Below are 20927 nucleotides of genomic sequence, written 5' to 3' on the forward strand. Positions count from 1 at the left end.
TCACATTGAAGTGTCAACCAGAACCATTCGCCGTTACCTACAGCGATGCGGTTACCGAGTGTACAAGGCGAAACGTAAACCCTTCCTTTCCATGTTGAACAAAGGCAATCGACTACGGTGGGCACGAATGTACCGGGGATGGACATTTCGGCAGTGGAACAGGGTTTTGTGGACGGACGAATCCATTTTCAATGTTGTGTACGGGAAAATACGGAAAAAAAGTCATTTGTCGGAAGGAGGAACAGAATGAAGCAAAATGTTATGCACGTCGGGTACAGAAACTTGCGTCAGTGATGGTATGGGGATGCATGACAGCATCTGGGGTTGGCCCACTACACGTCTGTGAGGGCATTGTGAATGCACACACCCATACACGCATACTGGAGCGGAATCTTCCCACGGTGCGAATGCACCTGTTCCACAGGCGGCGTCTCATCTTTCAACACGACAATGCCAGGCCTCATACAGCGCGGCTGACAAGAGAATGGTTGACTCGCCATCACGTGCGAACTCTGCCATGGCCACCATCGAGTCACGACCTCTCGCCCATTGAGAATGTGTGGCGTGTTCTTAAGCGACGTGTGCAACAGAGGGGACCCACGACAGTGGCTGCTCTTATCGCCTGCCTGCAGGAGGAATGGCACCGCATCGATGTGTTGTGTGGACACCATACATTGCTGCGTTGCAGCGGAAATTTATGTTTTCCTTTGTTCCATGTAGCCTGCTGAATAGCTAAAATATATTCAGCATATGCATGTGTTCTCCTTCTTTCACAACGCACTCCTATATTTGTGACTGGTCGAACTTCATTGTCACTAAGGTTGTAATTTCAATAGAATCAGGACTTGGTTTACAAAAGTTCAAGGTACAAGGAATGTGATAGTATTACTAAATCGTATTAGGTCAGGACATACAACTACTAGAAGTCATTTACAAAAGATCCAGATTGTACAAAACCCAAACTGTACATGTGGCAACAAGGAAGATATACACCATATCATATATGAGTGTAATAGACACACACAAGAAAGAGAGACATTCTATAAAACTCTTATAAACTGTGAAATTCCTCTTCCTCAGTGTTTGGAATCTTTGATTTGTGAACCTAACCTTACAGTTGGATATATATTGTTATCTTTTTTTAGAAAATGTGGCTTAACTATTTAGCAGAAAAAAATGGTACTTGTTTACTATCCTTCGGACAGATTTCGTACATAGCCCCACGAACCATTTCCGTTAAGGTTAGGTTAGGTAGGGTTACACATAGGTTACAATACTTAAAAATTGGTTTCGAAAAAAATATTCGTAGCCCCACACACCATTCTCGCATAGCCCCACGAACCATTGACCCATAGCCCCACAGGCATCCGAAGGATAGTAAACATTTACCGAAAAAAACTTTTATTGATAGTGTCTTTGGTAACAGTTCGTTATATCGGAGACACTTTTCTTCAAATTTACAGGAGAAACTACTTACGGAAATCAGTTTCTGTAGCATTCTCGAAGTTCTTCGAGGTGTTTTCTTTCACCTTTCAATCAATTTCAGCTGGAAAGCAATTCCCGTTGCTTCAGTTTAAGCAAAAACGTAACCACGCTGTTTTTTTAACTATGTTTGCCTAACCTAACCTTCTGTGAATGGTCCGTTGGGCTATCCAGGAATATTTTTTGTTGCTATTCGTGAATGGTTATATGATCCCAAACGGTTTTTGGGGCTATGTGTGAATGGTTTGTGGGGCTTGCACCATGACGTGTGTTCCGTAACACTTCGAAAAATGGCTTATTTTAGTGTAAAAAAAAGTACCAGTAGTATAAGCCGGAGACACATTAAACTCGTTTGTTTTCAAATAAAAATCATTGCTACTTATCTCATATGCATAGCGGAAGATTTTTCAAGCTCGGGATCACTTTTTCCCATGAAAAAAGCGTTATTTTTAACATTATAATCATTTATTGGTCGTTGCTAATTCGGCGCGCAAATTTTGACTCACGTTATCTATCGTCAGCTGATATGCAGTATCGTCAGCTGATGTGCAGTGTATCCAAACTTACGAACCGATAAATGCCGCACAAACTATTCACAAAAGGTTTTTAAGCGAAAATTGAGGCTAGACTCTACTTTACATCCTTATCTGCATGGTGATTGCTTCTTTGCGTTCGCGGTGCGCGATCGTTGTGCGGCACCCGGCATCTCTTCGGGTAAGTAGCTTTTTCTCTTTACACTTTCTGTTCACGATAGCCCCACTATCTATTCACGGGGTCGAGGTATGTCTACGAGGTTAGGTTAGGCCTCTTAGGTTAGGTTCCATTAGCACTCATTTCACCCATAAATACGTGCTTCATCATCTAAAAAATTCCTCAGTACGCTCAATTGCTCATATCCGGACAACATCGGTTTTTCTCGATTTACTCCTTCAGGAAATTTTTGCTCGCTTTGGGATTTACGTTGTTGAATTCCTTATAAAATAAGCTTTCCAACGATATGTGACACGTATTCCTTAGGAAAAGGACGTAAACTAGAGTCTTACCTTACATTGGAAAAAAAAAAACCTCGCTCACACGTCATCTTGTCAAACTACCGCGTGGTTGCTACACTGTGAGGGGGTTACATAACCGAATGCACGGAACATTTGATTCACATAGTCGACGGTAATCGCGGCACGAGCTATCGTACAACGGAGATGCATGATTGACGAAAAATACCTTATTTACAGGCAAAATACGTTGCACGATTCTAAAAAACAATTTCCCCGGCTTCAGAAAGTCCCCAAGAACGCAATTCCGTAAGTACTTTCTCGTCTTTTCGTGGAGGAGTAAATCGAGAAAAACCGATGTTGTCTGGATATGCGTAATTGAACGTACTGAGGAATTTTTTGATGATGAAGCACATTTAGGGGTAAAATGAGTGCTAATGGAACCTAACCTTCGATGATGAAGCACATTTAGGGGTGAAATGAGTGCTAATGGAACCTAACCTAACAGGCCTAACCTAACCTCGTAGGTATACCTCGTCCCCGTGAATGGTTAGTGGGGCTATCGTGAACAGAAAGTGTAAAAAGGAAAAGGTACTTACCCGAAGATATGCCGGCTGCCGCACCACGAACGCGCACCGCGCAAGGAAAGTAGCAATCACCATGCAGATAAGGACGTAAAGTAGAGTCTAGCCCATACGAAACACAAAATATCCGATTTTAAAGTGTCTCCGATATAACGAACTGATACCGTGTCTTTTAATAATAATGTACTAAAAATGTAAGTTTATGTACAGTACATATATAGATATGGGAAAAACTGCTTAGCGGTAATCCCAAATAAAATGTAAATAAATAAAGGAAGAAAAATAAAAGAAAGAAATACACATAGGAATTTAACCTATACACGAACACACACACATGTTTTTATCCTCCTACAAATATCTAACTTAAATAGTGTGTAGTGGTAATTAATTTTACTTTCTTAGCAGGATTAAACATCTTGTACGTAAAGTGGGATTCATGAGTATAATCATGCAAATTGTCCATGACTATTTTCATTAATTTCTCTCTCACATCCTATGTGTTTTAAAGCGATGGATTTTTATGTATGCTGGTGCAGAAGTTGTCAACAGCTTGTTTTGAGTTTTCTTTTAATTCTTGAAGCTCATATTGGATTAAATAAAGGGGTCGGGTACCCTATTCTACACCCTCTAATTTTGAATTTTTTTCTTTTTCATTATGAACATTATTTGATCCTATTTGTGAATTAAAAAAATTGGAGCGCGGAAAGAAGTATTTACGACTGTACAGCCGTTTAAAGTTGAAATTTTGTCGTTTGAAATGGTTCGCAATTATTTCCAATTTCTAGATCGTGATACTAACACGACACCAAATTTTAACTATCGATCTCAACCTAACTGAACTAACCTATCCACGCGCCAATGGTTCGTGGGGCTAGCGTCAATGGTTCGTGGGGCTAGCGCCAATGGTTCGTGGGCATAGCGCCAATGGTTCGTGGGGCTAGCGCCAATGGTTCGTGGGGCTAGCGCCAATGGTTCGTGGGGCTAGCGCCAATTGTTCGTGAGACTAGCGCCAATGGTTCGTGGGGCTAGCGCCAATGGTTCGTGGGGCTAGCGTCAATGGTTCGTGGGGCTAGCGCCAATGGTTCGTGGGGCTAGCGTCAATGGTTCGTGGGGCTAGGTTCCCTGTAAGTCAATTACAATGTCCCGTATGTCTCGTCGAACAAAGTCCTCTATGTACTTCATCCGTTGAACGTGTGTCAATCTCATATTTAGTCCTTTTGTCTTAATTCAATGTCACACAAATCAATTCCAATGTCTAAAGTCGCACAAAACAATTGCAATGTCTCAAATATCCAATCCGCCAATAAATTACATAAATAATATATTGAAATCGCAAATTATCCCATTGCACAAGTCATTCATAACAAGAAAAATTTGCAAATTATCCCATTGCACAAGTCAAAGATAAGAAGAAAAAGAAAATGTTCAGACGTGCGCCTGTGACATGAATCCAAGATGCGCCATGATCAAATCCCTGCAAAACAGTTTCGACGTTACATAAGAAATCTAAATATTGAAAAACGTAAGTTTCCTAGCACGTAGATCTAAAAAAATTACTTTCCGCGCTATTTAGAAACATCGTTTCTTATGAAGAACTAATTTTCGTAACGAGAATATTTTAAATGTGCGAAAAATCGAGGGTGTAGAAAAGGGTACCCGAGCCCTACTCAGCCTTTGAAACTACTGTCCTTTTGGACAGTGTTGAAAAGTATCAAACTATTGTGTTAAATAAAAGAACTGATCGTGTCACGTGGAAGTAGAAGGAGAAGGCGTGGGAGTACATAGCGGCAAGTTTCAATAGCCAAACTGCGGGATGTCCCAGGGACGTGAAGTCATTAAAATTAAAGTTCGAAAACTTAAAAAAACAGGTGAGGAAGAATGCTGCCAAAGAACGCCAGGCCTTATTTAAAACTGGAGGAGGCCCTCCATCAAAAGCAAAGAACGTAGAAGAGGAGGAAATAAGGTTGAGGGAAATGATAGGCATAACAGTGGATGGCCTTCCTAGTACATACGACAGTGATACTATCGCACCAGGTATGTTTTACACAAAATATTAAAAAAAGAACATTTAGTAATGTGATGCTGTTTTTTTTTTAATGTTATTCGTCTTACAAAATAGGGATGTCGCTCGTATTTAACAATTGCTTAGATAACGGTTCAATTGTTTTATGATTTCTCCTAGCACAAATAGTAATTATCTTAGAATTTTGGGAATCCTTGTCACACGAAATTTGAACCTTCCTTAAAGTAATGAGCACTGGTTGGACTCGAAAAATGTTGTTTATGTTGAAAAAAAACAACTTGAAAATTACATTACGCACTTTTCATGGACAAGATATTCTCCGTTGACGAGCGACAGTAAATATCGTAGAAGCGTGGGAATGAATGTAGAAGTAAATCAGAACCTTAGTATAATGCTTATAAACCTTAGGGACTTTATTTTAATGCTAAGGGAACCAAACCTAACCTGCCTAATGTAACCACAAGAGCATATATTGAACAAAATCTTAAGTAATCGCTAAAATTCCGCAGCATGTGTTAACAGATATACATGGAAATTGAACCATGTAAAAATTGCATTCGTAGCATGATGAAATTGCAATAAAACAAAAGAAACGTAGGTAAATTTCTCGTATCGGACAAACGGATTTCTTCAAATTTACAGGAGAAATTACTTACCGAATGCAGTTTCTTTAGACTTGTGGAAGTTCGGGGAAGTGTTTTCTTGCATTGTTCATTGAATTTTCCTGGTAAATCATCTATTTTTCGATATAAATGTGTGACCGATGCACGAAAGCTCTTGCATCCATTTACTTCCATGTGGATGTAACCTGTGTCTGATGACATAATCCCGGTCAGTGTTTCCAAACACATGTTTTTGTAACTGAAGAAGGTACGTTTCCACAAATGGTTTGTGGGGCTATGTGTCAATGGTTCTTGGGGCTATGTGTCAATGGTTCGTGGGGCTATGCGAGAATGGTGTGTGGGGCTACGCATATTTTTTTCGAAACCAATTTTTCACTATTGTAACCTATAGTGACCCTACCTAACCTAACCTTACCGGAAATGGTTCGTGGGGCTATGTATGAATGGTTCGTGGGGCTATGCATCAATGGTTTGTGGGGTTACGTAGGTATTTTTGGGTGCAGTGGGGTGGAAATACTGCATGCCGAGTACAGTAGTGAAACTGTTACCGCCATTTTGCGTGTTACTGAAGGCAAAAAGAAATGAAGAAAACTTACTCGATATGTCGCAAATAGAGCTTATTTCCGTGAAATAAGCGAAATGCCACCTTCAGCAATGTTTCTCAATGCAGAATACGTAAGTATGAATATTCAAATTAAATGAAGTAGCAAATTTCAGCTGTTTGTCCGATACGAGAAATTTACCGAAACGTAGGTCATTGCTTACATCCTCGTACTGCATAAAAATGTGTTTCTAAGCTAGCTCTTAGGGGACCATTGACCCACTATACCCCCTCGAGTATTGCTTCGAATTTTTTATAATTGACAGATTTGAATGTTTTACGTAATATAAAAGTGGTTTCAGCCTTAGGAAAGCACAAATAACAGAGATATTTGACCCATGCCCACCTAAGTTAAAACCTACAATTTTGGAGTCCCCCCCCCCCATCCTCGAACCATGAATTATTTAAATGTGAAGCTATATAAAAAACTATGGAAAAAACATGTACGATTTTTCAAATTTGTAAATATTTCAATTTTGTTCATGCATAAATGAATGTGTTGTGGAGAGGTGGGCTAACAGAAGTCTGCAATGTGCAATATTGGGTAGTTTTAGGTTTGTAACTATTGATGCAAGGCTACCAGACATCCGATTCACTGATTTAGTGAGAACAGTCAATTATTTTTAATTCCTGTCCCAACTTTCTTCAAACTGCAGTCGTGATTCGAAAATGTCTTTATTAGTTTTTCTTGGAAACTCGCATTTAGACATGTTCCTTATTGTAATAATAGTTGCGATTATGTAACATTTAATTATATATATATATTATTTTCTAAACATAGAATTATCATTACTTTTCTATGGCATTGGTATAAGAAAATAACAAAATTTGAAAACCTTGTTAATTTGTGGAACACAGAACTTTTCGAACTATTTTGTAATATGTCTATCTATCTATATATATATATACATCCATCCATCCACACACACACACACACACACACACACACACACACACATATTTTCGGATGTGGCCCTTCCCTCAAAAAATTCCTGGGTCCGGGCCTGCTACCAGATGTACTTTACTTCACAATAATGCATTTCCGTGAGCAAAAATCAACTGAAAATGTTTATAAACGTCATCATCTTCACTTTCTCCTTTACAGAGGGTCAAGGGTACCACTCTTACTACAGGTTGATTATGTCTAGTAAAATGTCATTGTTGTGAACTTTCATTTTTCTTTCTAATTATTCGTTATTACCAGTAAATGCAGGCAGCTCCTCACTGATGTGAGAATTGTGGATAAGGTAATATTGATACTTTACATTAATTAAGGCCGTTGACCCACTGTACCCCATCAAGAACCATTTAAATGCACACTAAAATAGGAGAGCACAGTCCCAGACCTAACAATCTTAACCTAATGATGTTAAAATATGGCTACTGTTGTGGAATGTCGTGTTGGGTGTTCTGCTTCATGTGTGTACTTTATTTCATGATAACACATTTCCATGAGCAAAAACTACTGAAAATTTTCATAAAGAACATAATCTTCATATACCGTGCAAAATATTTCACTTTCTCGATGGGATACAGAGGGTCAAAGATACCCATTAATTTACTAGTAAATTTGTTGTGAAACACATATAAGGGATGGAAAAAATATTCTCCATGGGACAGTAAACAATGAGTATTTCCTTCAGTCACGGTTCTGATTGTGTAATAATTTTTACAAGTTTTACAGGAGGGTGAGGAACACAGAATACTGGAAATAGTTGTGAAAGTATGTTTAAAATTAAGTTAAGACCTTATAAAGATATATAAATTGGTTGGACTACAATAATTCCAGAAATTGATATGAAAATTGTAATTTGTGTGTGTTTTGAACACCAGAAGTCATTCATTTGTGAGAAATTCTGATGTGAAAAGTAGGTTGTGTAAGCAATCTTGCTCTTAAGTTACCACTGTCTGAAGTGTTGGGCCCTACTTGTGTGGGAGGGAATGAAAGAAAGTGTGTGAGAAATGGTAAAGAAACCAAATGTAACAATTCTCACCTACTCAAAGCATAATAGTAAACATTATAAGCATGGTAGGAGTGTAATTATAATGGTTAAAAGCATCAGATATGATGTTTCCAACTTACACATTGGAACAGAATGAAAAAAAAACATGCAATGGGGCATCAGAAAATCTGTTCAGTTTGTGCTATAGACATGCATGGGATTCAGTTCATATGGAAAATGTGTATCATGATACTGGAATTACACAATCAGAACCTGGGCCTTTCTTTCCTTAAATGTATTACTTTTCATTTATTTGGTATTCATATATATAATATTTTTTATTGTAGAATTTATTGTGCCAACCTCCCAAATGCCAGCAGCAGAGAACGAGGATCCTCTGTTTGTGGATTATGTGGTTGAAGTTGCTCCTGCTCCTGAGGTAACAATCAATAATAAAAATGTTAAAAATTACATTCGTGCTTCAAATTGTGTAATGATTGTCACAAATTATAGGCAAGACTTATTAGAACTTTGAGTTGGAAGAAATTAGAATTAAATTTTAAAAAATATATATTAAACCTTTCTACATGCAATAGATGTTGTCAATAATTAGCACAATTATGTGAAGGACGAGAGGGAAATACTGAAGTTATCAAATCTAAAGATTCTAAATTACCAACATTTACATAATAGAGTAATGTGAGCAATTAGAGGCATGATTGTAATAGCCCCTCTGGTTCACTGCACTTTCTTACCCTCTTTGCACTCATGTGCCTAGTTGGGTGCAAAGTGCAACGCAGAGTTGTCATTGATTTGGTGTTACATACTGCAAATAGTGTGTGCACCACAATCTGCAGGGGTGTACAGTGTGTTGTGTAGTCATGTTGTATGTGCTGACCAATCACTAATTGTTGAAAAAGCAGGCAGGCTTTTGTTGAATCTTCTGAAATTGAACACCACTATCTTGCACACACTATCAACTTGGTACAACACATTATCTCCGTACCAGCCTCACACTGGGCTGAACCAAACTAGCAAACGAGAGAGCTAATGTTAAGAGTCTCAATCCCGACTTGAGTAAATTATCCACAGAAGACTTCCGATGGCAGCAGTATTCCATATACAAGATTATGAACAGAAAAATGAATAGCTGTTCATTGGGAAACACATGTATGGGATTGAAAAAATAATTCTCCATGAGATACAGTTAAAGATAAATATGTCTACAGAAGGGTGTCTGTATGTCAATAGCAATCGAATTGTGTAGACACCATGTGTATAATTAGATACAAATGACAATCTGAACCTGGGCCAAAGTTACTGACGCTTTGTGATATCTTCAGTTTTCAATATGATTTGTGATAATGTGTTTCTCACTTACATCTAGGAAAGAAATGGAAAATAATTTAAACCATAACAAATGTGCTTGAGAATACATTTTGCACTGTATTTTCTTCTGTTGCAAATGCATTTCCTGCCTGAAAATGTCAATTCATACAGTTGTCTTGAAACTTTCTTCTTAGCTTGCAATATTAAGTCTAGAAATGAGGTATATTTGCTCCATAAAACAATATAGCTTTATTTTTCCATTGATCTATAGTTTATGGTAGCTGCAGTAGAAGTGATTGTTAGCCTGCAAATTGGTAACAATGTGCAAAATAGCATGAAAATTGCACAAAATCAAAATGTAATGTACCAAACTTACATGTAACTTCTTAAAGGTTTGCATAACCACAACTTGCAAAAAGTAAAAACCCAAGTTGTCTTTTTATATAATACAAACCAAATATACAGTACATTTCCATGATGAAAGAATTTTTTATTTCCACCATAAACTGTGTTTTTATTTATGCAAGAAAGGCAGAGAAGAGGAGGTGGAAGTGTGAATGTTTCATCTATGTTAATTGGTATCACTATATGCCCTGTGATTCCAGAATTTTTGAGTTTTACACAGTGTTTGGTTACAGTTTTATTTTTGTTATATTGTCTAGCTTTTGTTCTCCTTTCATAATTGTAGTGATGAGAATAATGATAAATCTTTGAGGAAGGTATCAAGACAAACACATGTATTAATATACTGCTACTAGATTTTAAGTATAAATAAAAAAAGGAGGTTTCCTTTTATTTTATAAATAATTTTGAAAAATATCAATATTACTGTTTCTAGGTGACAGTTGTGGATGACTGGTGCAAATGGACACCAGATTCGCTGAGGAAGAGGAAGTCGGCTGAGTTATCCATCACTGGCACTAGGGTTCAAGAGGATCCAATCGTCCATGAAAATGAAGAAACTGAGACCCCAAAATTGAGAGGTTTGTTCAGAATTATTCCCTAATATTACTGGAATGAATTCCATTGCAAGAAAAGAACATGTAATATTTTCATTTTACCTTGTGTTTTCCCTACTTTATATTCTCTCTCCCCATCCCATTAATTTGAACTAACAGGGCTCTGGTGCCTGGACATACAGCCAGTATAATCTTCTGTAGGGTATTTCGTTCATTGTTTTGTCCTTGTGTGTTGAGTGCACATTACAGCCTCAGTTTTAACTTGGGTAAGATTTTAGTCCCCAAATATTTTGATTTTAGCTATGGTAAGGGGCTTGGCCCCATATAATCTGATGGTTTCAAATAGCTAAAGTGCTGACACACTCAGAATTGCCATCTGTCAATCTATTTGCTTCCAACTTTTTAAAAGCTTACACTTTGTGGATTGGGAAATGTGGCCTAGGTATTCCTTTCATTTCGTTCATATTCACCAAGTATCTCCTTCCAAACCAACTTTCAAGGTAGAAAAGTCAGGTAATTTCTTTAGAAAGAAGTAGCTGTTATAAGATTCTTATTAGGGATGGCCAGATCCGGATCATAAATTTTTCGGATCCGGATCCGTTTTGCCATCCCACATGAGCGCTTCTTTGGAAAGTAAGAATGTGTTTATAACACATGTGCTAATATACATATATATATATATATAGTGTGTGTGTGCACGATTTGTAATTAATACACTTACAAGGGAGGTCAGTCTCCCCCTTCGATTTCCATGAAACTTGGCAGGTGTATAGAGGGCCCCAAAGGAAGATATACGTGTTTTTGTGTTTCAGCTTAAAAAACTGTTTTAGGGGGCAAAACCCCCCCTCAAATGTCAAGATGAAGACAAATTGACGTGGAGATCTGACCCCTGTGTGCCACTCTGATTTCCATGAAATTTGGCAGGTGTACAGTTGGGAACTGAGAAGACTGCGAGGCTGAGGAACGTGAAACTGACCTGCCTGTTGTCGCTGTGTGCAGCCAGCTCTTCTTCCTTTCAGGGTGGCAGCGGCATAAATAAAAAAGGCATGGTACGAAAACTCATTGCAAATGAATGGAACATATTACATAGTAACAAGTGAAAGCAACACTAATAATGGAGTAAAACTTCATAAATCAAAGCAATTTGCTTCCAAGGTGACTAAGAAAGTAAGGGTGTGTGTGTGCTATTTGTGTATTTCCTAGCGTCTTGTTAATGCTTCTTTCCTGGACATGGATCAATTAATTTTAACTTATGCAGGGTAGTACATGTTCTCTTGTTATGCAGGGTAGTACATTTTCTCTTGTTTGTAGCATCGCTTTTCTGCAACTTTCGGATTATGGAACATGAAGTTGTAATGTCTCGGCCCCAGTGATTTATCCACCAACTATGCCCTAACATCCCTCACAATTTTTATAAAAGGACAAATTTATGGTCATTTTGGCTCTAAGTATACTTTTTCACACCCATAAACACAAACTTACACCCATCAAATAGAAAATTCTGAATAAACCTTTGCTCAACCCCCGAGCTGGCTTTCCCTCTTTTCGTTGCATGTTAATTCTATTGATAGTTAACCTTCAGCGACCCAGTTTACTAGATATAGTCTGCTCTATACATATACATTTACTTATACACACACACGCCAGAACATTCATTCGATTTTTAAAACAAATTTATTTCCGAAAACACGGAAGAAGTGTGAATTCCTATGCCGTTGCTGGTTTTTGAGTTGTCCCGTGGCTGACGTCATCCGTGGAGGTTCACGAATGGTTCCAAACGCCAGACTGCACCTCACACTGTAATTCCCGATTCCATTATCAGATTCTCACCCTTTCCTACAGGGACTTCTGCATGTCTGGGAACACTGAAAAATAGAACACCAAGTTGAAGCTTCCCTCCCCGTTCACCCCGCACTCGCAGTCTTCGCAGCTCCCAACAGTATGGAGGGGCCCAAAGGAAGAAGTACGTGTTTTTGTGTTTCAGCTAAAAAACTGTTTTAGGAGGCAACCCCCCCTCCCCCTCAAATGATGAGAAATTGAAGTGGGGATCTGACCCCGAAACCACATAAATATGGCATAGGGCCCCTGTATACACCTGCCAAGTTTCATGGAAATCTGAGGAGGACACTTAGATAACCTCCCTTGTTAGTCTTACACACTGTAACTGTAGAACAATTGTACAATTTTTTAATAACATTTCTATCTTGTTAAATGTGTTAAAGGTTTCATCCTGGAATGGAATGTCACACATTTATGTATGTTTCCATTTCCAATACATTCGAATGAATACATATTTGTTTCAATGGCATTTACAAAATCACCTCTGACATTTTATGTTAAACAAGTAAGATTATTTTTGTGCACAAGTGTGTTAGCTGATACGTAGCAAGGTATTTAAGGTGTGGTAATATTATAATGGGATTGAGATACGAAACTCTCGGATCCGAACGGATCCATATTTTTCGGATCTGGATCCGTTTGGTCATCCCTAATTCTTATATGCACCCTAACCACCTAAGTCTGTTCATGTAGTTACACACTACACAGGATTAGAAACTACAATCTGTGCCCATTCATCTAAAATGAAAATGTACAATATTTGACTAAGTAATAAAGACCAGTTTTGGCATGTACTTCTTTGTTCTCTAGCTGAACACATCATATGACTTCCTCAGGAGATAGGACAAGAATTGTCAACATTTAAGACATGGGAAGGTAAGTCAAGGTCAAAAAAGGTTAATGTCAGTTGCCAGCCAGCCATGGAATAGGAAGGAGTGACAGGGCACTGCACGCTTTTATCATCTTTTTAACCTTAACTTACCTTTCCATGTCTTAAATCCTGACTATTCTTGTCCTTTCTCCTGAGGAAGCCACATGATGTGGTGAAAGCTAGAGAACAAAGAAGTACATGTCAAAACTGGTCTTCATTACTTAATGAAGTGATGGCATGTGGTTTAAGTTATGCCTTATGTACAATATTTGCTTTTCACACATGAAAATGGGAGCAACATAAATTTTCAAGTTGAGAGGATGAAGATCTGTGAGTGAACACATTCAGAAGTTGATATTAAAGGTTGCACCTGCTTACAATATTAATGTACGTGCACTACATATGTAAATTAATTTTCTCTACAGCACATGTAAAATGGGACCCCTATTTTTTGTTACTGTATTTTACATTTTCCTTCATTAAACATTAAATCTTGGTGGTCTGAACATGGCCAAATATTATAAAAATTTTCCTCGATTTTGCATTTTAACCTTTTTCAGCTGTAAAAATTGATGTTTCACTGTAATATGAATTCATGATATTAAATTCTATTAGAATATTGTAATTTGTTGTATTTTTTTCTCCTTCAATAGATCCGGTTTTTAGTTTTCGCAAGAGACGAATGCGAAAGCAGTCTACGGCAGGAGAAACAAATAGTAAATTTTCCGAACTTGCACTATTAAAAATTGAAGTGCAAAAGGAAAAAAAGCAACAACAGGAAGAGGAGCATAATCTCCAAATGGAAGTATTGAAACTTGAGAAGAGAGAGAAAGAAATGAGACTCCAGTTGCTGGAAAAGAAAAGAAAAATGGCATTGTGAACAACCAGTTACTTACATATTGTACTTTTTCAGTAAATAATATTTTTTCTTAATTATTTTGGATTTTTTTATCTCTCCCATGAAAATGTAGTATTAAAACAAGCCCTTCTTACTGTTCTTCTTAGGGTTGCCAGATTTCTAAAATAAAAAAAATGGGACATTATATAGGCATGGATATAGTTAAATTTATTTTTTAACATTACAAAATCATTTGCTGTTTAAAGCATTGTTAATCCGTAAGTTTTAACATTTTGACAAATGTATTATTTGAGTGAACTCTTGGCGTTCTTTAAGAAGACTTTTTTTTTCAATGATTATTATAAAATTCAGATCATGACTTATTCTCATTCACTTATTATTTCTTTAGCTAAATACGGAACAAATGAGCATCCTGAAAACATTTTCCGGGATACCGGGACATTTCTTTAAAAAAGGGGACAATCCCGTATATATGGGACGTCTGGCAACCCTAGTTCTTGTGCACTGGTAAGGGTGGCTGGTGCAGTAATTACACAACTTTTTTCTTTACCCAATCAGGTCACATTATTCAATACTCAATGAAAAGTTTGAAATTGGGTAAAAAAATAAATACACGTTTGTATCAGGATCAGCAATTGCAACAATTATAAAAGAAAAGCTAGGGGCAGTAGCATTGGTTAGGATTCATTAAATCATATATATAATTTGAGTCCAATAGGTTTTTGTAAAGGGTGTGCATAATCATGGTTGTATTTTGTAGAATATAATAATTCTTATTATGAAGATGTTAAATAGGTTATTACACTGCAAGAACTTTCTCAAGCCAACATTTCAGAGGTTATACCTTGGGAGTACTTGTAACTTTTCTGGCACTTTTGGCCAATTTACGAAGATGAGTGTTGCTTACAAAGGAATATACAAGGAGATAAAGACTCCTTTTGTTGCACTCAACGACATTTTTTTTTTGAGAGAACAATAATGGGATGGACAATCTATAGATACATATTTTTGATAATTAAAAACAGTCAATTTCAGGTTCAAAAGTGGTGAATAAAATAAAATTTAGGTACAGCAGTGAAAAATCAGTATATAAAAATAAATTTGTTTCAAAATTGTGAATATAATCCTAAATTTGATTTAAAATTGCTTCTCAAATATTTACAGCAGAATTAATCTGTTGTCCATGAATTGCATAACTCTCAGGATAATTCAGACCTTATGTTTAAGTCAATTTCACATTTTGCAGTTCATTTCGTGACAAAATACGGTAGCAAAATACACGTCACACCTTTCAGAAACATGAATTAACATTACAATGTTTTATTTCACATTTTGTGTTTTCGTCAAAAACTAAATATGCATGCCTCATCTATAGATGATCCTCAACTTGGTGCGTCAGATACCGTTGTCTTAAAAATATTGTCCAATCATATATTGTGAAATATTTCCCCCCCCCCCCCCCCAACAAGAGTGGGATAATACGTGGGCACTCTTGATCATTCTTACCAATTTGTCACTTGCATATTAATACTGTCTGCTCACCTTTATCTTAACACTCCTACATCTTTCTTGCCATCACCTTTCCCGCCAGACTCCTGAAAAACTTTTCTATCCTGTTCCACGCTGTATGTCTTTCCCACCAAAGGTTTCTTGATTAACACTTTTTAGTAAAGAAATCATTCTATTCAATATTATTGCTATTAAAAATGGATAAATTATTCTAATGTAGCAAGAAAATATTTTGAATCAAAGAAAAAAGGTAACCATGGTAAAATGTAAAAAAAAAAAAGAAATAGGTTTTTGCTACAGGGGTATGTTACTGAAATATCATGGTGTTAATTAAAAAGGCATATCAGATAAATCTTTGTGTAAAGAAAATATAGAAAATAATAATAAATGAACACATTGACCTCTATGTACTTCACCTTTGGTTCAGCTCTTTAACACAAGGTGGCTACTCTTAGGAATTCTGTGCAAATTATTGGCTCCGGGAATTGTGAATTTTTCTCTATAGACGTGAAATGTTGAAATTTATCCAAATCCCATTGAATTTATACATATTGATAAATGCCCTTAGGCCAGTATTTTACAGTTTAGCTTTTACTTTTATCAAGGTAAATAAAACTGCATGCAAAATAAAACAATTTTCTCAATCCTTTTACTTTGTTAGTATCCTTTCCAGAACAATATTTGACAGACGGAAAATTATAGCAAGGTATCTTGAAGTAGATTAGGTAAATGTAAGTTTGAAATTCTTGTACAATTAACAATTTTTCGTAGATTAGTATAGACCATGACATGCGTTTCAAGTATGAGTATATGAAATAGCAAATTTAAACTCTGCACCTTGCATTAAATATTTGAAATATATATCTCGTTTAATTGAATAGAATTTTGAAATTTTGGATACATTGGAATCACACAGACCCTTTATATCGTTAATATATATGCGTGTGGGTGGTGAGAGGTGGTAATACGTAAGGTTGAAATAGAGGAAACATCTGTTTGTACTCTTGAATTTTTGGAGAGTTCACCTTGAAAACCGAGAATTATACTTGAATTTTATAATGGTCCTGGAGTAGCCACCCTGTAACAACACAGTATAGGTTGTTGGTGAAAAAGAAAGCACTGGATATTGTCATGCAAACAAACACTTGTATTGCTGATTGTGCATGCATATTGTAATTTATACTTGTTGGTAATGTTACGATAATTATTACTCCCTGTGTCCCATAATTATAGTCCGGTATGCCAAAATGGTAGTACAGGAATGACAACCGAAGAGGCAGATGGAAAGCACAATTTGTACTGATCCTTGAGTAATAAAGTTGTATGACTCATTCCAGTGTTTCATGTTGTTCTTCTGTATACACCAATGTCACAGTTTGAATATCGGGCAAATATGAGACAACCAACAAAGGTGTACCGGACAATAATTATGGGACAGAGGGAGTGCCAGACAAAATCTTTTCTTGCACCTCATATATTCAGACATGCATGTAACTAGATACAGTAGAGCGTCGATTATCCGAACGTCGGTCAACCGAACGACCGCTTAACCGAACTGTGTACTCGCTCACTTTCAGATATCTGTAATGAAAAAAGTACGTGACTTAGCTGCTCGTAAGCGTGTAGGCTTGCTTAGACAGACCAAAATAAAGGATTTTTTTAAACGTTAATTTTGTGTACTGTGTGTATTGTTCATGCAAAATGCGTATGTAATATGTACATATTTTTGTTTAATAAACTGTACCACATACTATATATTCCTACTAAAGTTGCCTTTGTACGTTACTTTGTAATACATACTTAAAGAGATGCCTGTTTTTATGAATAAATTTATTGTACAGTACTTCTTTTTGGCAAATAAACATGTACAGTTCGATTATCCGAACAAACCAGTTTTCCGAACACCCATGTCCCCCAATTACTTCGGATATAATCGACGCTCTACTGTAATTGACAATGAAATATAAGTTATATTATTATCTTGATTTATTACAGTATTGTTAGGATGTCATCAATCTACTTTTACACAGGAGCTGTAGTGGCCATACAAGGCCATCTTTAATTAGAGGGAGGCCGGAGCCTTCAATTTGGCAACCCTGTAAACTGTGACATCAGCTGGCCGATGTTACTCGGAGGGAACATTAGAGAATGAACTTACAGACTGTAATAATTTTATGTAGCCTATTCATCCTGTTATCACTTCATTCGCTAGTTAATTCAACGTTATTTTTTCATCAGTAAAGCAGTATGTTATTAAGCTGTGAAAAATATACATTACATTTTTGAGATGCATACTAGCATTTCACGGAGCATTCTGTACGTTTCACATGTGTTGAATCATCAAATATAATAAATATCCAATATATATGTCATTAATGAACTTAATTATCATGTTCTAAATGAATTAGCGACGTCGAAGATCTATAACCAAGACATAGAGGCTTAACATGTTTACGCAAAAAGCAAATTCCACGGTGAGAAAAGTTGTATGCATGAGGCACCACACACTAAGATTTTACTTGTACACTCAAACAAGAATTCGGGAAATATTACAAACTCAAACAAACCTATACAGCATAAAACTACCTAACCTAACACACAGTAGAACACAAACACTAATTCCTTCACTGTAAACAAACACCTATCTCTGCAAGAAAAAAACAACGGAAATGTAACACCACCTAATTTCTAAACCATGCAAAATTATCCACTTTCTTCCAGGGAGTACATAGTCATCAGCACTCTGCATTATTTTAGCCTTTTATACATGGGCTATGTGTTTATCACATCCACAACTACTTTGTACATCTTACTTTTAGAACTTTAAGGCCAGTGTGTTAGGTCATTTAAATATTTAGTTGTTAAAGAGGTTCGAATGGCATTCCGAAATGCTAGCAAATGAAATAAGGGGAAACTACACATTATTGGAAAGTTCCATACTGCGTATGAAATGTAAAGTTGGCCTTGTGTTTTCTGCCTATTTCCAGTTATTTACGAGGGTCACTATTTATATTTTGAGCCTTGGCAACACTGATTGAAGTTAGGCGCGATTTGAAGTTTGCACGGAATCGTCTGGCATTATTGACCATAACGTACTTCAAATGTTTTGTCAATAGCTTGATTTGTGTTGTTTATGTTGCCTTGGAGATTGCGCGACAACAATAAAATGGAATTAACTCCTGAACATTTTCGTGCGATGATTTTTTACGATTTTCGACGTGGATTATCAAGACAAGAGTGCATCGATCAACTTACTTCCACATTTGGCGATGAAGCCCCATCCTTTGCCACTGTGAAACGCTGGTATAATGAATTTAATCGTGGCCGCCATTCGCTCACCGACGAGATTCGCGAAGGTCGTCCAAAATCAGTTGTTGTTCAAGAAAACATTGATGCTGTGCAATACCTAATACTGCAAGATCGTCATGTGACATACTGTGAGATTGAGGCAACCATAGGCATTAGTTCCACCAGCATATATAAAATATTACATGATCATTTAGCTGTGAGAAAGGTATGTTCTCGTTGGATCCCACACAATTTGACAAAAACTCAAAAAGATGCTCGCGTCAATTGGTGCAAACAAATGCTCAATAAATACAATCGTGGTGCTTCAAAAGACGTATATAAGATTGTAACAGGTGACGAATCATGGATATATGCATATGAGCCGGAACGTAAACAGCAGTCGACTGTATGGGTGTTTCAAGATGAACCCAATCCAACAAAAGTTGTTCGCGCTCGAAGCACACCGAAACAAATTGTCGCCTGTTTTTTCGGGAAAACTGGTCATGTGGCAACCTTGCCTTTAGAGGAACGTAGAACAGTCAACTCTGAATGGTACACAACAATTTGTTTGCCAGAGGTCTTCGGTCAAATACAGAAAACAAACAAACGCCGTCGGATCATTCTTCATCAAGACAATGCCAGCTGTCGCACATCTCGTCTAACAACCGACTTTATGAACAGTCAAAAAATCGAATTGATGGGTCATCTGCCGTACAGTCCTGATTTGGCACCCAACGACTTCTTCCTTGTTCCCAAATGTCAAGAATAAGTTGCGTGAACAACTATTTTCGTCGGCGGAAGACGCCGTTGATGCGTTCAAAAACCATATTATGGAGGTGTCTCAAGAAGATTGGAAAAACTGCTTTGACAAATGGTTCGAACGAATGCAAAAGTGTATTGACCATAAAGGAGAATACTTCGAAAAACAATAAAGCAGTTTTCAATGCCAAATTCCTGTTTTTTCATTGTTAGGCTCAAAATATAAATAGTGACCCTCGTAACAGAAAATTTATATTTCTGTTGTCAATGTGTTTTCTACTTACATCGTAATGTCAATCTTCTGTCCAGATTTGAGGGGGAAAAAAATTACACAGATTCCCTTATTTCTTTAAGAGTCAACATCAATGTTGCTATTTGCGCCCATGCTATGTAGCTTGATGTTTAGGCTAGTGAGACAGCATTGCCAAATTTCTAGATTCTGGCCTGTAATGAAGCTGGCCATGGGCTATACCTTTTTTTTTTTGCTGTATTTGAGTAAAAACTTCCTGAAATAAATTACATACATACACACACCTGGACCCTACTTTAAAATCTTCCCTGAATTATACATTCACACGTATCATGCATTCTCAAGCCACAATCTCCTGAAAATTGTAAAATGATGTTTTTACTGCACTTGTTACAATTATTTTCTTGTGAATCTGTTCATGAAAAGTGAGATTTCACAACCATTAAAAATTTCATTTCTTATAATATCTTCTACATATATTAACCATTAATGTCACTGAAGTATGTAGTACATGAAAGGCAATGAATAATGTTCATAGTGCGTCAAAACATTGTGCAAATTACTTGATAGCTTAACAATGAATCATGGTGAAGAGAGGAACTGAAAGAACTCTGTACAGTGTGGCCAAAGTAAAAAGATTATTCATTTAAACATTTTATTTTGAAATACATAAAACAGTAGAAGCCAAGTTAATAATAAAAAAAATACATCTGTATGTACATATTTACTCAAGGAAACATTCAAACAAGTCTTCTAAAATAATCGTTAATCATGGCTTGCCTGACCATTTCTCCCCTTTGTTGAGGCAAACCAACACCTTGATTTATGAACCCCAGTTCATAATCAACTCTGGCTGCAACTTCTGGGTCTTCCGGAGGAAGTTCCTCTCCCATTTGCAGTGCAATGTTATGCAATATTGCCACTGCCACTATAATTGGTTGAATATTTTCCAGCTTCACCCGTAGACCAGCAGCTAATACTGGAAACCTTCTTTTCAAGATGCCGTATTGACGCTCTAC

The 20927-nt window shown here is 36.9% G+C and overlaps 1 protein-coding gene across 1 annotated transcript in view; it reads left to right on the plus strand.

Moving 5' to 3' along the window:
• Positions 1–14124, plus strand: part of LOC145981940 (uncharacterized) — a 40543-nt gene extending 26419 nt beyond the window's left edge. Inside the window, exons 2-5 of the mRNA XM_083115436.1 lie at positions 4924–5089; positions 8593–8684; positions 10413–10557; positions 13897–14124. Coding sequence (XP_082971562.1) covers positions 4924–5089; positions 8593–8684; positions 10413–10557; positions 13897–14123 — 630 coding nt within the window. The 3' untranslated portion in view covers position 14124. The remainder of the gene's footprint in view (positions 1–4923; positions 5090–8592; positions 8685–10412; positions 10558–13896) is intronic.
• The last annotated feature ends 6803 nt before the right edge of the window (positions 14125–20927 follow it).

Source organism: Lepisma saccharinum, chromosome 30, assembly GCF_977018435.1.
Source record: "Lepisma saccharinum chromosome 30, izLepSacc3.1, whole genome shotgun sequence".
In the NCBI taxonomy this organism is placed as follows: Eukaryota; Metazoa; Arthropoda; class Insecta; order Zygentoma; family Lepismatidae; genus Lepisma; species Lepisma saccharinum.